At 54.4% G+C, this 14394-nt stretch overlaps 1 protein-coding gene across 1 annotated transcript; it reads right to left on the bottom strand.

The window, feature by feature from the left end:
• CGN (cingulin) lies at window positions 1-14237 on the bottom strand. Its single transcript, XM_058043043.1, has 23 exons — window positions 14192-14237; window positions 10211-10335; window positions 8445-8802; window positions 8299-8384; window positions 7802-8139; window positions 7385-7476; window positions 7036-7105; window positions 6733-6824; window positions 6134-6248; window positions 5586-5765; window positions 5122-5270; window positions 4825-4957; window positions 4626-4688; window positions 4267-4398; window positions 3927-4079; window positions 3335-3505; window positions 3076-3237; window positions 2778-2867; window positions 2224-2307; window positions 1638-1759; window positions 1221-1329; window positions 635-798; window positions 1-376 (listed from the first exon to the last, which is right to left on the bottom strand). The coding sequence occupies exons 3-23, from the start codon at window positions 8777-8779 to the stop codon at window positions 259-261; spliced, it is 2958 nt and encodes a 985-aa protein (XP_057899026.1). The 5' UTR covers window positions 8780-8802; window positions 10211-10335; window positions 14192-14237; the 3' UTR covers window positions 1-258.
• Window positions 14238-14394: the final 157 nt, after the last annotated feature.

Raw genomic sequence — 14394 nt, 5'->3', positions numbered from 1 at the left:
TTTGGGAATTTTTTCCTATGGAGCAGCCGCAGCCCGGGGCTGATCCCGGCCGGAATTGCAGGGCTGACCCCAGGGCTGATCCCAGACTCGATCCCAGCTCCGGAATTCCCGGGAATCAGCAGGAGGAGGCTGATCCCAGGGATGAGCCCGGAACCGGTCCCAGGATGGGACCGATCCTGGAACCGATCCCAGCCTCAATGATGATGACAATGATGACGATGACGATGACTCCGGCATTCCCGGCATTCCCTCCCGGGCTCAGCAGGAGCTGGCCTGCAGGTTGGCCTCGCTCAGGAGGGAGGCGATGGCTGCGGACCCGAATTCCTCGTCCGAGCTCAGCCGCTCGTCTTGCAGCGCCGAGTCCACGGCGCGGCGCCTGCGGGGGAAAATTCCAGCCTTTCCCGTGGAATTCCCAGCCACTTCCATGGAATTCCCGGCCTCTCCCATGGAATTCCTGCCTTTTCCAAACCACAGTTCCCTAACCAGGCCTCCTTTTCCGTGGATTTCGACCATTTCCCATGAATTCAGGACTTTTTCCTTGAGATGTGGGGTTTTCCCATGGGCTTGGGACCTTTCCATGGGTTTAGGGACCTTTCCCATGGATTCTGGAATTTTCCACCTGGGAATTCCTTACCAGGCCTCCTTTTCCATGGATTTCAGGCGCCGCTGGAGCTGCTCGTTGAGCTCCTGCTGCTCCTCCAGCTCCCGCTGGGATTTTTTCCGGGCGTTTTCCAAGCGCTCGATTTCCTCCTCGGATTCGTCCACCTGGCGCTTCAGGGCCTTCACCCGCAGGCTCAGCTGGGAATTCCCGGGATTCAGGGTCAGGTTTGGGATTTGGGAATTATGGGAGAATCCTGGGGTGCCCAGGCCTGGCCTTGGCCTCAAAATTTTAAGGATTTTAGAGCTTATTTTAGGGATTTTAAAGGAATTTTTCAGGATTTTGGGGGCTTTTTTCCATCCCAAATCACTCCAGGAATTCCTTGGTTGGGATTTTAGGGATTTTCAGGATCCAAGCTCCATTTTTTCCAAGGGTTCCCCACCCCTGAGATGGTGGGAATGTCACTGGCCTCGGATTTTTATGGGTTTTTTAAGGATGTTTGGGATCTTTACCAGCCCAAACCATTTCGGGATTCCCTGTCATGACTCAGATGGGATTTCTGGGATAAATCCTGGATCCTAGCCCAGGTTTTTCCATGGAATTCCAGGAACTCCAGCCCCACCTGGTCCCTTTGGTTGCTGCTGCTCTGCCGCTCCTCGTCCAGCTGCAGCGACAATTCCTTGATTTTCCGCTCCAGCTTCCGGTTGGACGAGAGCAGGACACTCTTCTCCCTGTGGAAAAACGGGAATTCCATGGATTCCCCGCCCTTTGGAGCGTCCTGGGAGTGGGATTTCGACAGATCTTTATGGGATTTTAAGGAATTCCAGGGATGTAAAGGATTTTTAAGGAATTTTAAAGCAATTTTCAGGAACTGGTAAGGAATTTTCAAGGATTTTTTTGGGGGGATTTTTAAGGGATTAGGGATTATGGAAAAACTTGGGAATTGGGATTTGAGACTTGGGAATTGGGAAATGGGATTTGGTATTATGGAAAATGTGGGAATTGGGACTGGAAAAATTTGGGGTTTGGGATCGGGCACCTCTCCTCGGCCTGGAGCTGCTCCCGGAGCTCTTCCAGCTGCGATTCCAGCTGGGAATTGCGGCTGTTCCCGGGTCGCTGCTGCCCCTCGGAAGCGGCCAGCCGGTTCTTCAGCTCCTTGTTCTGGGAAAAATTCCCAAAAATCCCCCTGATCCCGGGGCTCTTCCCGGTTTTGCCAAGTTTCCCAATGGGGAGGAATTCCGGGAATTCTTTGCAGGATTCCAGGAGTCAGGAAGGTGGGGGAAAGTGGGAATTCTGGGACTTGTCTGTGAGGAAAAGTGGGAATTCTGCACAGGAAAAGTGGGAATTCTGTTGGAATACTGCAGGGAAAACACCCTGGGAGAGGGCAGAGAACCCCGGAAGCTGGGACTGGGAATAAAAGGAAAAGCAGGAAAAGCTGGAAAAAAACAGGAAAAAAAACAGGGGGAAAAAAAAACTGAAAAAGCAGGAAAAAAGCAGGAAAAAAACTGGGAAAACTCTTTGGAATCATGACCCCATTCCCAAGGATTCTTTTCCCAGAATTCCTCCTGAAATCTGGGTTCCCACATGGCCATTCCCACCAGGATTCGAGGCTGGATTTCCCGCACCTGGCGCTCCAGGGAGGATTTGTCACACTCCAGGTCCTGGCGGCTCGAACGTTCCTGGAGCAGCTCCGCCCGCAGCTGCTCGATCTGGGAACAAACCCGAAAAGCCACGAATTTCCAGGATGTTCCATGGATTTCCATGGACTTTCCCATGGATTTCAGGAATGGGATCAGCAGATGCGCTGGGTTTCTCCAGGAATTGTGGGAAAAGGATCCCTGGGATTATTCCCAGCTGGAAAAATTGGGAAAAATTCCCATTTTATGCCCCATTTATGCCCTGGAATTTTTGTAGAAAAAGGAGGGAATAAAGTTTGGGAAAAGCCCAGAATCCATTGGGATTTAATCCCCACATTCCCACCCAAACATCAAAAATTGGGAATTCCTTTGGGAATTCTTTACCCCTTCTCCCAACCTCTTTAAACCCCCATTCCCGCCCCAACTAACAATTCCCAGTTGGAATTTTCAGCTGGGTCCTTGGGGGCAGGGGGAGGGGTTGGAATTCCAGGAGAATTCAATTTTTGCCAAGATAAGAATTCCCAAAATTCCCTGGATTTTACCTGATCCCGGCTCCGGGTCACCCTCTCGCTCAGCAGCTCCACCGAGCTCCGCTCCTCGTCCAGCTCCAATTCCAGGCGTTTGGATTTTTCCTGATGGGAATTTGGGATGGAATTTCTAGGGAATTTTCTGGGAATTTTGGAAAAATTTTGGGGGGAAATTTCTGGGAATCTTCTGGGAATTCTTTAGGAATTTTCCATTATTTTTTAGGAGGAATTTTCTGGGAGTGATATTGGAAATTTTTTTCCATTTCTTGGATAATTTTCGGGTTTTTTTGGTTTTTTTTTCAGGAATCCCCACCTCCAGCGCCTTGGAATGCCGAGCTCGCTCTTCCTGGGATCGCTTCCGATTTTCCAGGTCCTGCTCCAGCTCCTGGAGCCTCTGCAGCAGCAGCTCCTTGTCCAGCAGGATCCGATCCCGCTCTTCCCGGTTTTCCTGGATCGTCTCCTTCAGCCGGGAAACCTGCCGGAAAAACCCCAACATTACCCAAACTCTCGGCCGGATTTTCCAAAAAAATCCGCAGAATTCCTGCAAGACTCAGCTCTGATTCCCAACAAACCTCGTCCTGGAGCTTCCCGAGGTTCTGTTGGAATTTTTCTGCCTCAGCCTCGCGGTCTTGGGCGATTTTTTGGGAATCCGTGAGTTCCCGCCGGGATTTTTCCTGGAATTCTTCCAGTTGGGATCGGAGCGAGGCCAGGGAGCTCTGGGATTCCGCCGTCATCTGCTCCAGCTGGAAAACAGGAATTTTGGGATTGGGAATTTTGTGAGATGGTGCCAAAACTGGGATCTGGGTGGAAATTTTGGGGGGGTGGAAATCCCAGCATTCCATGAAAAAAGCTGAAAATACCATGGAAAACCCCCAGAATTCAATGAAAAAAAAAAAAACAAATTCCCCTCAGATTCCCCCAAAAAAACCCACTCCAAAATGCCACAAAATCCTCTGAAATTCAATGAAAAACCCCCGAAATTCCATGAAAATCCCTGGAATCTTTTCGCACACCTCCTGACTGAGCCGATCCCACCGGAGCCGATCCCAAATCCCGCAGGGAAACCCCACAATTCCATGAAATAAGCCCTCCAAAAACGCCCAGTAATTCACAAAAAACCCCAAAACCCCACGAAAGGCGCCGGGACTCCGGGAATTCCCGCACCTCCTGGCTGAGCCGGTCCCGCCGGCGCCGCTCCTCGCTCAGGGCCGATCCCAAATCCCGCAGCTCCCGCTGGGATTGCTCCAGGCGCGATCCCAAATCCCGCTCCCGCTCCGCGCCGGATCCCAGCGACTCGGCCAGCGCCGCGCGCTCTGCCTGCCGCAGACACCGCCGCGTTTTGGGGATCTTCTGGGGCTTTTTGGGGTTTTGGGGGGTTTTGGGATGATTTAGGGATTTTTGGGGAGGTTTGGGTGGGGGATATTTTGCGATTTTTTGGGATTTTTCTTTGGGTTTTTGGGAATTCCCAGCCCCACCGGTTTGGGGTTTTGGGAATTCCTAGCACCTCCAGTTCGGCCACTTTCTCCTGGAGCCGTTCCCAGTTTTCCCGCTGATCTTGGGATTCCTCCAGCCGCGATTCCAGAACTTTCCGAGCCTCCACCGACGCCTCCAGCGCTGATTCCAGGGAAATCTGGGCCTTGGGGGATCCAGGGGGGATTTTGGGGATTTTTTTTTTAATTTTGGGGGATTCTCGAGGAATTATTTTTATTTTGAAGGCTTTTGGGGGGGATTTTGTAGGAATTCTTTTTAATTTTTTGGGATAATTTTGGCTGAGCCCACAATAAGCAAATCTGGGACCTCAAATTCTGAAAAGTCCCAAAAGTTTCCAGAAAATTTCCAATTTCTGGAATTTCTCCCCCCTACCTGAGCAGCCTCGTCCCGCTCCCCCCGGAGCTTTTCCAGATCCTTCCGGGCCTGCTCCAGTTCCTGAGAAAAATCCCAAATTTTAGAGAAAAAATAATGGATTTTTGGGAAAAAATCCCAAATTTAAGCCAAAAAAAATTCACAAATCAGGGCGGAAAAATCCTGAGTTTTGGGATAAAACTTCCCGGATTTCTCGCACCTTCCGGAGCTTTTCCATCTCCTGGGGATCGCTCCGGGCTCGGTCCCGATCCTCCCGCGCCGCCTGGAATCGCTCCTGGAGCTCCCGGAGCTCTTCCTCCAACTCCTCCCGCTCCAGCCGCACCTGCAGCAGCCTGGAAAATCCCAACAATTCCCAACATTCCAACATTCCCTCCATCCCAAAATCTCCAACCCTGTTTTGTTGGGATTTGGAGTGGAAAATCATGAAAATCGTGAAAAATCTCGGAAAATCCCAGAAAATCCCAAATTTCAGACCACCCCAGGCTCTGGGACTCACTCCTGCTTGGAATTCCGGAGCTCTTCCTTGTTTTTCTGGAACATTTCCCGCCACTGCTCTGTCTCCTCCGCGCTCTCCTCCAGCTCCCGCCGCAGATTCCGGAGCTGCATTCCCAAATTTTCCCGTTCCTGCTCCAGGCTGGATTTCTCCTGCAAGGAATTGACAAGATTCCCCCAGGAAAAAAAAAAAATTTCCCCGGGAATTCGAGCCAAAATATCCGTGGAATCGGCGCTGAGTCCGTGGAAATTCCAGAGGGGTTTTGTCCCAATTTTTTCCCCCCATGCCAGAGGGATTTTTCCCAATTTTTCCCACGTTCCACTGGGGGTTTTTTTCCCATTTTTTTCTCCCCATTCTAGAGGTTCAGAATATGGGGGAAAAGCCTGGGATTCCCAGCGCCATGCCGAATTCCAGTCCCAAATTCCCACCCCAAATTCCTGCCCTGAGTTCCCGTCCCGCATTCCCACCTCCGAGACCCGCTCCGTCTCCGCCCGCATCGCCTCCATCTCCCCCCGGAGCCGCTCCAGGTCGGAATCGTGAGCGGCCACCTCGGCCTTCAGGGCCCCCTTGAGCGCCTGCAGCTCCCGCTCCTGGCGCCGCCGCGACCCCAAAACCTCCTGCAGCTGCTCCCGGCACTCCTGCAGCTCCTGGCAACGGGAAAACCGGGATTTAGGGTGGGAAAAACCCTCCAAAGCTCCTGGGAACGGGAAATACAGGATTTGGAATGCGGAAAAACCCCAAAACCTCCTGGGAATGGGAAATTTGGGATTTGGGATGTGGAAAAACCCCCAAAACCTCCTGGCAACGGGGAAAACGGCATTTGGGGGTGGAAAAACCCGCAAAAGCTCCTGGGAACGGGAAATTTGGGATTTGGGGCTTTGGTTTTGGGGTTTTTTTTGTGTGGTTCTTACTGGGATTTTTCTCATTTTGAGGTTTTTTAGAGCTTTTTTTTGTGTTGTTTTTTGTTTGTTTGTTTGTTTGTTTTTTCCCCCATTTTTGAGGTTTTTAGGGGTACCTGGTAGAGGTCCTGTGTGTCGGGGTCACTTTTGGGATCGGTGGCCAGCAGCTGCCCCTCAAGGTGGCCCAGCCGTGCCTCCAGCGCCTCCTTGGCGGCTCTCAGCTCGCTCAGCCTGGGCAATGAAGGGTTAACGGGGCAAATCAGGAGTTAATGGGGGAAATCGAGGCTAATTGGGGTTTTCTGGGGGAAATAAATGGTTCCTGGAGTTTTTTTAAGGTTCAGGGGGGATTTGGGGGGAGTTAGGTGGAATTAGGGGAGGTTTGGGGGGGATTAAAGGAGGTCTAGAGGGTCTTGAAAGGGTCTTTGGGCCCCAAACCCCAAAAGGGACAAAGGGGGACCCACAGTGACGTCAAACCCCAAAGTGCCACCCAAGACTGCCCCCGACCCTTTAGGGGACCGCAAACCCCAAAGGGACACCAGGGGTGACCCCAAACTCCAAAGGCCACCCCAAACCTGCCCCTAACACTTTAGGGGACCTCAAACCCCTGGGGGTGACCCCAAACCCCCGGGGGTGACCCCAAAGGGACAATGGGGGTGACCCCAAAGGGACAATGGGGGTGACCCCAAACCCATGCCCCCATCGGTGACCCCATTACTGGGCCTGGCTCCGCTGCAGCTCCTGGGATTTCCGGTCCAGGGCCTCCCGCAGGATTTGGGATTGCGGCGAGTCTGGAGCCACCATGGAAGTCTGGGACATATGGAAACATTTGGGATGTTGGGGACATCCCGTCCTAAAATCCCAAACCCCAAACCCATCCCAAATCCCAAATCTATCCCAAACCCCAAACCCATCCCAAATCCCAAATCCATCCCAAATGCCAAATCCATCCCAAACGCCAAATCCCAAACCCCAAACCCCAAATCCCAAACCACAAAACCCCTGGAGTTTTCCCACTCACCGCCAGCTCCTGGAATTTTCCCAGCAGCCTCGAGGTTTTCCTTTTCAGGGAAATTTCGCTCTCGGAACTCCTGGATTTGGGGTCGGATTTTGGGGGGAAATAATTGGGAACGGGGTCATGGGAAAATGGAAAGGCAGGAATTGCTGCTGGATCCCCCCAAATCCCGAATTTGGGGGAATTGGGGTCATGGAGTTGGAATTTTAGGGCACTTTCAGGGGATTTTGGTGAATTTTAGGGAGGTCTCGGGGGGATTTTGTGGCATTTGGGAGAAATTCAGGGGGATTTGGGGGGCTTTTGGGGCTGTTTTTGGGGAATTTGAGGGTATTTTTGGGGTGTTGCGGGGGCTCACCCCTCCTTTAGGATGCTGTAGATGAGCTCGGTGGGGTTTTCGCCGCCCCCCAATTCCCGCTGGTCCCGCAGCAGGTCCGGGGTGGATTTCAGCTTCAGGAGGGAACAAAAACGCTCAATTCCAACAAAAAACCCCAAATCCCACATTCCAGAGGGGGGAAAACCCCCACATTTTACAGGAAAAAACCCATTATTTTATGGGGGAAAAACCACAATTTCATAGGAAAATAACCCACATTTAATGGGGAAAAAGCTCCCAATTTTACAGGTAAACCCCCCCCAAATTTAATGGGAAAACGCCTTAAATTTTATAGGAAAAAAATTTTTAGGAAAAACCCCAATTTTCATGTAAAGCCCCCATTTTTTAGGGAAAAAAAAAACAAACAAACACTTTTTGAGGAATTCCCCCCCCAGATACCTGCATCTCCACGCTCTGCTCCTCCACGCCCCCAAACCCGCCGGGAATTTGGGGAATTTGGGGCGGGATCGGGGCGGATTCCCGGGAACTCCGCGCATCCAAACTCTGCGAGCGCTTCCTCGGAGCCGCCCCGGGGCCGCGGAACCTCCGCGCCGCTCGCCCGCGGGGCAAATTCCCGTCGAATTTGGTGATCAGGGAATCCACGGAGCGCAGCGGCTCCGTGTCCACATCCCCGGGAATTTTGGGAATTTCCGCATCCCTTTTTCCCGGTGTTTCCCCGCTCTTGGGAAAAGGCGCGCTGAGGTCCCCGTGCGATTGGGATCGGCGCAGCTCCTCCGAGGGTTTGGCGATTTTCAGGCGCTGATCCGAGGATTTTGGGGCACCCCGGGATCTTCCCGGGTCCTGATCCGAGAATTTTGGGATCCCCCGAGGCCGCCCCGAAGTTTCTTCATCCCAGGATTTGGGGACCCCCCTGGATCCCCCCGGAATTTCCTGATCCGAAGATTTGGGGACCTTCCTCAGCTCCTCATCCCAGGATCTGGGGACCCCCCGCGACCCCCCTGAACCTTCCTGCTCTGAAAATCTTGGGACCCCCTGAACTCCCCCCAACTCCTCCTCCAAAACTTTTGGGACCCCCCGAGACCCCCCTGAATCCTCCTGCTCCGAAAACCCGCGCCCCCCGCGCATCCCCCCATCCCAAGCCTCCCCCTCCTCCTCCTCGGAGCCGCTGTGGGGCCGGCTTTTGGGGGCGCTCGGCGGCGGTTCGGGGTGTCCCCCTCTGATCTGCACGCCGAAGCTGTCGCCGCCGCGCTGGCCGCTGTTGAGCACCACGAAGGGCTGCCCGGCGATGCCCTGGACGCGCACGGCCACGCCGTAGGAGCCGCCGCGGCCGCGGGAGGAGCGCGGGGGGCGCCGCGGCTCCCGCAGGTCGCTGATGAAGCGGATCTGCACGCCGTGGTCCAGCGGCTGCTCCGCCATGGAGCCGGGCCGAATTCGGGCTCCTTAGGGGGCGGGGGGAAATGGGTTTCCCTCGGTTTTCCCCGGTTTTTGGCATTTTTCCCCATTTTCTCACCGGTTTCCCCCTTCCCCCCCCCCCCTTTTTTTGCCCTTCCCCCTCCCCCCCCCCCCGGTTTCCTCCTTTTCCCCCCATTTTTTGCGGTTTTTCCCCACAGTTTTCCTCTTCCCCCCCCCTTTTTCGCGGTTTTTTCCCCATTTTATCACGTTTTTTCCCCCATTTTCCCCTTCCCCCGCCCCCGTTTTTCGCCGGTTTTCCCCCATTTTATCACGGTTTTTTCCTCCCTGCTTTTCCTCTTTTTCTCCGCTTTCCCCCCCTCCCCCGGTTTTCCCAGTTTTCCACATTCTATTTCAGGTTTCCCTCTTTTTTCCCATTTTTTCCCAGTTTTCCCCAATTTTTATGCGCTTTTCCCCCTTTTCTCCCCGTTTTTTCCTGTTTTTTCTCCGATTTCCCTATTTTTTTCCTCGGCGTTCCCCATTTTCCCCCTTTTTTCACTTGCTTCCCCTTTCCCTCCCCCCTTTTTTCCCGTTTCCCCTGATGTTCCCGGGTTTTTTCCCAGTTTTTTCCCCGGTTTTTCGGACGAGCGGTGGCATTTTGGGAGCAGCGCGAGGACGGAACCTCCCCCCGCCCTCGATCCCAGAAATCCTCTGGAAGCCCCGGGAAAAAAAAAATCGGGAATTTCGGGACGGAGAAGCCGCGAGCCCGCCCCGAATCGGCCCCAAATCCCGGGATTTTTTCCCGGGGGCAGCCGCGGCTGGGAAAAAGATCGGAAATTTCGGGTTGGAAAAGCCGCGATTCTACCCCAAATTCGGGAGTTTTTTTTTCGCGGGAATGACGCGAGGAGCTGTGGAATGAGAGTGGGAAGGGGATTTGGGGATGTTTGTTGGGATTTGGGGATGCTTGTTGGGATTTTGGGATGTTTGTTAAGGATTTGGGGATGTTTGTTGGGATTTGGGGATGTTTGTTGGGATTTGGGGATGTTTGTTGGGATTTGGAGGATGTTTGTTGGGATTTTGGGGATTTGGGAATGCCAGGATGGGTCTGAAGTCTCAGGAGAATCCTAAAAAACCCAAAGGGACTGAGCTGAGCGTGGGATGGGAGTGGGGAAAAGGATCCCGGGCCAAATCCTGCTGCCCCTCCGGAATCCCCACAAATCCCTGAAATGGCAAGGGAAGGATCCTGGGAGCGGAATTCCCGAATCCCTAAATCCCCAAATTCCCGAGTCCCTAAATTCCCGAACCCCCAAATCCCCAAATCATGCCGTCCCTTCGGTATCACCACAAATCCCAGGAATCTCAAAATCCCTGGAATTTCAGGGGAAGGATCCTGGGAGTGGAATCCCCCAATTCCCAAACCCCCGGGATCCAGGAAATGTAGGAAATCCAGGCACCGACCTGAGCAGGGAGCAGCGCCGGCGGAAAATCGGGAATTTTTCCAGGTGGCCAAAGGGCAGCGGGGGCGGGCCCGGGGCGGGGCCGGGAGCGATCCCGATGGGAACTCCGGGATCCAGGGAAGAGCTCTGGAAAGGCCAGGAGGGGTCGGGATCGCCGGGAAGGGCTGGGATCCATCACGAACCCTTGGGTCCTTCCCAGATCCCAGGATCCATCCCCAGGCCTGGGATCCACCTCAGATCCCGGGATCCATCCCCAACCTTTGGATCCATCCCAAATTCCCAGATCCATCCCAAATCCCCGAATCCATCGCAAACCTTTGGATCCATCGCAAACCTTTGGATCCATCCCAAATTCCCGAATCCATCCCAAATTCCCGAATCCATCCCCAACCCTTGTATCCATCCCAAATTCCCGAATCCATCCAAACCCTTGGATCCATCCCAAATCCCTGGATCCATCCCAAATCCCCGGATCCATCCCAAATCCCCGGATCCATCCCAAATCCCCGAATCCATCCCCAACCCTTGGATCCATCCCAAATCCCCGAATCCATCCCCAACCCTTGGATCCATCCTGGAGCAGGTGGAGAATCCATGGGGGGGGAGGGGGTTGGGAATGTTCCCAGATGGCTCCGGAAAAACCGGGAACGGGGGAGGGTCGGAAAACTGGGAGAGGATTTGGATTTTCCAGAAATTCGGGAGAGGATCGGATATTCCCAAAATGAGGAAATCTGGGGCAGGAAATGCTCCTTTGCTCTCCCAGGATTTCCAGGATTTCACTGGAAAACCAGAGGGAAAAAAAAGCAGAAAAGGGAATTTTGAGCCTGAAAAAATGGGGGAAAAGCAGGAAAATGCAAATTTTGGGGCTGAGAAAAACCAGAATTTTGGGGATTTCCCTGGAAAACCAGAGGGAAAAAAAGCAGAAAAGGGAATTTAGGGCCTAAAAAAACCCAAAAATGGGAGTTTCCCTGGGAATGGGGTCTGGAAAAATCAGGAGGGGCCATCCCAGCCCCTTTGGAAGGGCGGAATTTTGGGAATTTTCTGGCTGGCCGGGATCCAGGGAAGCACAAAGAGCCTTTGTGGCTCCGACCCAGAAAAAGCCGTTTTGTAATTCCCAGAGTGGCCGGAAAATCTGGGGAAAAAAATGAAACTGGAGTTCCTTTTCCAGGGTTTTTTCCCCTCTTCCTGAAGGAGGAAAAGGGAATTTGGGATTTTGAGTATGGAGAAAGGGAGGGAAAAATCCGGCTGGTCAATGGTGGGAAAGGAAACAAATCCCAAATTTTCCCAAAATATTCCCAAAATTGCTGGGTTGGGATCTTCCCAATACTTAGAATGGCCCCAGAGAGGTTTTCCCAAAATTCTGCTTCATTTTCCCAAAATTCTGCCCCATTCCCGAGTCCCTGGGGCCCAAATTGAGTTCCAAATAATCCCAAAGAATTCCTGAATTATCTCAAATTATCCCAAATTAATTATCCCAAGTGATCCTAAATGATCATAAATTATCTCAAATTATTCCAAATTAATTATCCCAAACCATCCCAAATTAATTATCCCAAACCATCCCAGATTAATTATCCCAAACCATCCCAGGGTTTTTTTGCCTCCAGGGGGATTTTTTTTTGATCTCTCCCAAAATTCCACCCTCGGCTCCTCCCCCGGGCGTTGTTTGGGGCCAAAGTCCGGGGATTTGGAGCCGCGCCCAAAAACCGGGAGCGGCTTTTCCGGATTTTCCAGTTTTTCCCGTTTTCCTGGGAACCCGAAACCGGGCAGGGGCGGAGATCGAGGGGGGAGAGGGAATAACAGCTGGAAAAATGGGAATTTTCACCCGGAAAAAGGGTCGGGCATGGGATCTTTCCCCTAGGAAAAGGCTTGGGAGAGGGATTCCCATTTGGGATCGGGACATTTGTGATCAGGAATGTTCGGGATTGGGATCAACCCCCAGGAGCTGAATTCCTGAATTCCAGCCCAGCCCTGGGCAAAGTTCCCAGGTCAACCATCGCCCCCAAATCCCGGGGCAATCCCGGGGCAATCCCGGGGCAATCCCGGGGCAATCCCGACCCCGCTCCCAGCGCGGGATCGGGTGTCGGTTTCCAGGGAAATCGAGCCCTTGGAACCAGAGCCCGCGGGATAAAATTCCCGAGCACAGAAAAGCGGAAAAGCCTCAGGACAACCAGGAATGATCCCGTTCCTTTGGGATAACCGGGAATGATCGCGTTCCTCAGGATAACCGGGAATTGGGAATGATCCCATAACTTTGGGGCAACCGGGAATGATCCCGTTCCTTCGGGATAACCGGGAACGATCCCATCCCCTAGGGAATTATCCCATTCCTTTGGGAGGACTGGGAATGGTCCCGTTCCTTTGGGATAACCGGGAACGACCCCATCCCCTCGGAATAACAGGGAATGGTCCCATACCCTCAGGATAGCCACGAATGATCCCATTCCCTGGGATAACCGGGAACGATCCCATTCCCTGGACACCAAAATCCCTGCGGGGTTTGGGGTCACTCTGGGCTTGCCCTGAATCCCATCCCGGATTTCACCCCGAAATTCCCGCCCCGAGGAATTCGCCCCGAGTTCAATCCCACACACTGCCCCCGGGAATTCCCTCCCTGGCCCCAAAAAGCCGCAGGGAAAAGGTGAAACCCCAAATCCTGCCCAGGGAAAGGGAATTCCGATGATCCCAAACCGGTCTGACCAGTCTGGGAATGCCCGGAGCGATCCCAAAAACCCGGAACAAAAAGGAACAAAACCCCTGGATTTGGGATCCCTTGGATTGGGGATCCTCTGGATTGGGGATCCTCTGGATTTGGGAAGAGGCTCCAAAAATCCCCCTGGATTTTTCCCAAAATATCGAAGGGATAAAAGGCGGAAGTTGCACTGCCCTGAAAGGTTGGGAAGGGTTTTCTGAGGGGATCCCACAGGACAGGACGCCAAAAAGGGACACCGGGACCCCATAGAGGGACACTGGGACCCCATAAAGGGACACCGGGACCCCAAAAAGGGACACCGGGACCCCATAGAGGGACACCGGGACCCCAAAAAGGGACACCGGGACCCCAAAAAGGGACACTGGGACCCCATAGAGGGACAGCAGGACCCCAAAAAGAGACACTGGGACCCCATAGAGGGACAGCAGGACCCCATAGAGGGACACCGGGACCCCAAAAAGGGACACTGGGACCCTACAAAGGGACAGCAGGACGCCATAAAGGGATACTGGGACACCATAAAGGGACACCGGGACCCCATAGAGGGACACTGGGACCCCATAGAGGGACACTGGGACCCCAAAAAGAGAAGCTGGGACCCCAAAAAAGGGACACTGGGACCCTACAAAGGGACAGCAGGACCCAAAAAGGGACTCTGGGACCCCTTTCCATAGGGCAGGACCCCATTAAAGGACACCAGGATTCGTTCCTTGGGGACAGGACCCCACAAAGGGACAGCGGGACCCTGTCCGTGTCCCCAGGCCCCTCTGCGTGTCACCCGGACCCTGTCCCGTGCCACCAACGCCCTCTGCGCGTCCCCAGGTCCCCTCCCGGTGCCACCAGTGCCCTCTCCCGTGCCTCCACGAGCGTCTCCGGTGTCACCGGCGCCTCCTCCGGTGTCACCAGCGCCCTGCCCGGTGGGACAAGACCCTGTCCGGTGCCACCAGCGCCCTCTCCGGTGTCACCGGCGCCCTGTCCCGTGCCACCAGCCCTCCCTCTCGTGCCACCAGCGCCCTGCCGGGTGTCCCCAAGCCCCCCGCCCAGGGGGCAGGACGCCCTCCCGTGCCACCGGCCCCTGTCCGGTGTCCCCACACCCCTGTCCGATGTCCCCAGCCCCTGTGCGATGTCCCGAGATCCCTCTGCGATGTTCCCACAGCCCTGTCCGGTGTCACCAGGCCGCGTGCGGTGTTCCCAGCCCCTGCCGCTGTCCCCAGCCCGTGTCCGGTGTCCCCAGGCCCCGTTTGCCGGTGTGTCCCCCCCCCCACTCACCGCCCGCTCCCGCCGCAGCCACCGCAACCTGTTACCTTCGCTCAGGCCCCGCCCATCGCCACTGATTAGCCGGCGCAACCACAAACCCCGCCCAATGGGCGCGGCCCCGTGCGACAAACCCCGCCCATCGCCGCACCGGTGCTGCGTCGCGTGGTGGTGCCGCCATCTTCAGGAGGGAACCGGCCGCTGTTTTCGCCACGTTC

This window comes from Melospiza georgiana, chromosome 33, assembly GCF_028018845.1.
Source record: "Melospiza georgiana isolate bMelGeo1 chromosome 33, bMelGeo1.pri, whole genome shotgun sequence".
Taxonomy (NCBI): domain Eukaryota; kingdom Metazoa; phylum Chordata; class Aves; order Passeriformes; family Passerellidae; genus Melospiza; species Melospiza georgiana.
This window is presented reverse-complemented; position numbering and strand designations above follow the sequence as displayed.

Bases quoted from the DNA above. Each gene is read 5' to 3' on its own strand.
- CGN (XM_058043043.1), bottom strand. From the start codon at position 8,779: ATGGCGGAGCAGCCGCTGGACCACGGCGTGCAGATCCGCTTCATCAGC. The intron at 5,766-6,133 runs GTACCCCTAAAA...TCCCGTTGCCAG, and splicing joins ACACACAGGACCTCTACCAG to GAGCTGCAGGAGTGCCGGGA. The intron at 4,958-5,121 runs GTGAGTCCCAGA...GGGATTTTCCAG, and splicing joins CTCCGGAATTCCAAGCAGGA to GCTGCTGCAGGTGCGGCTGG.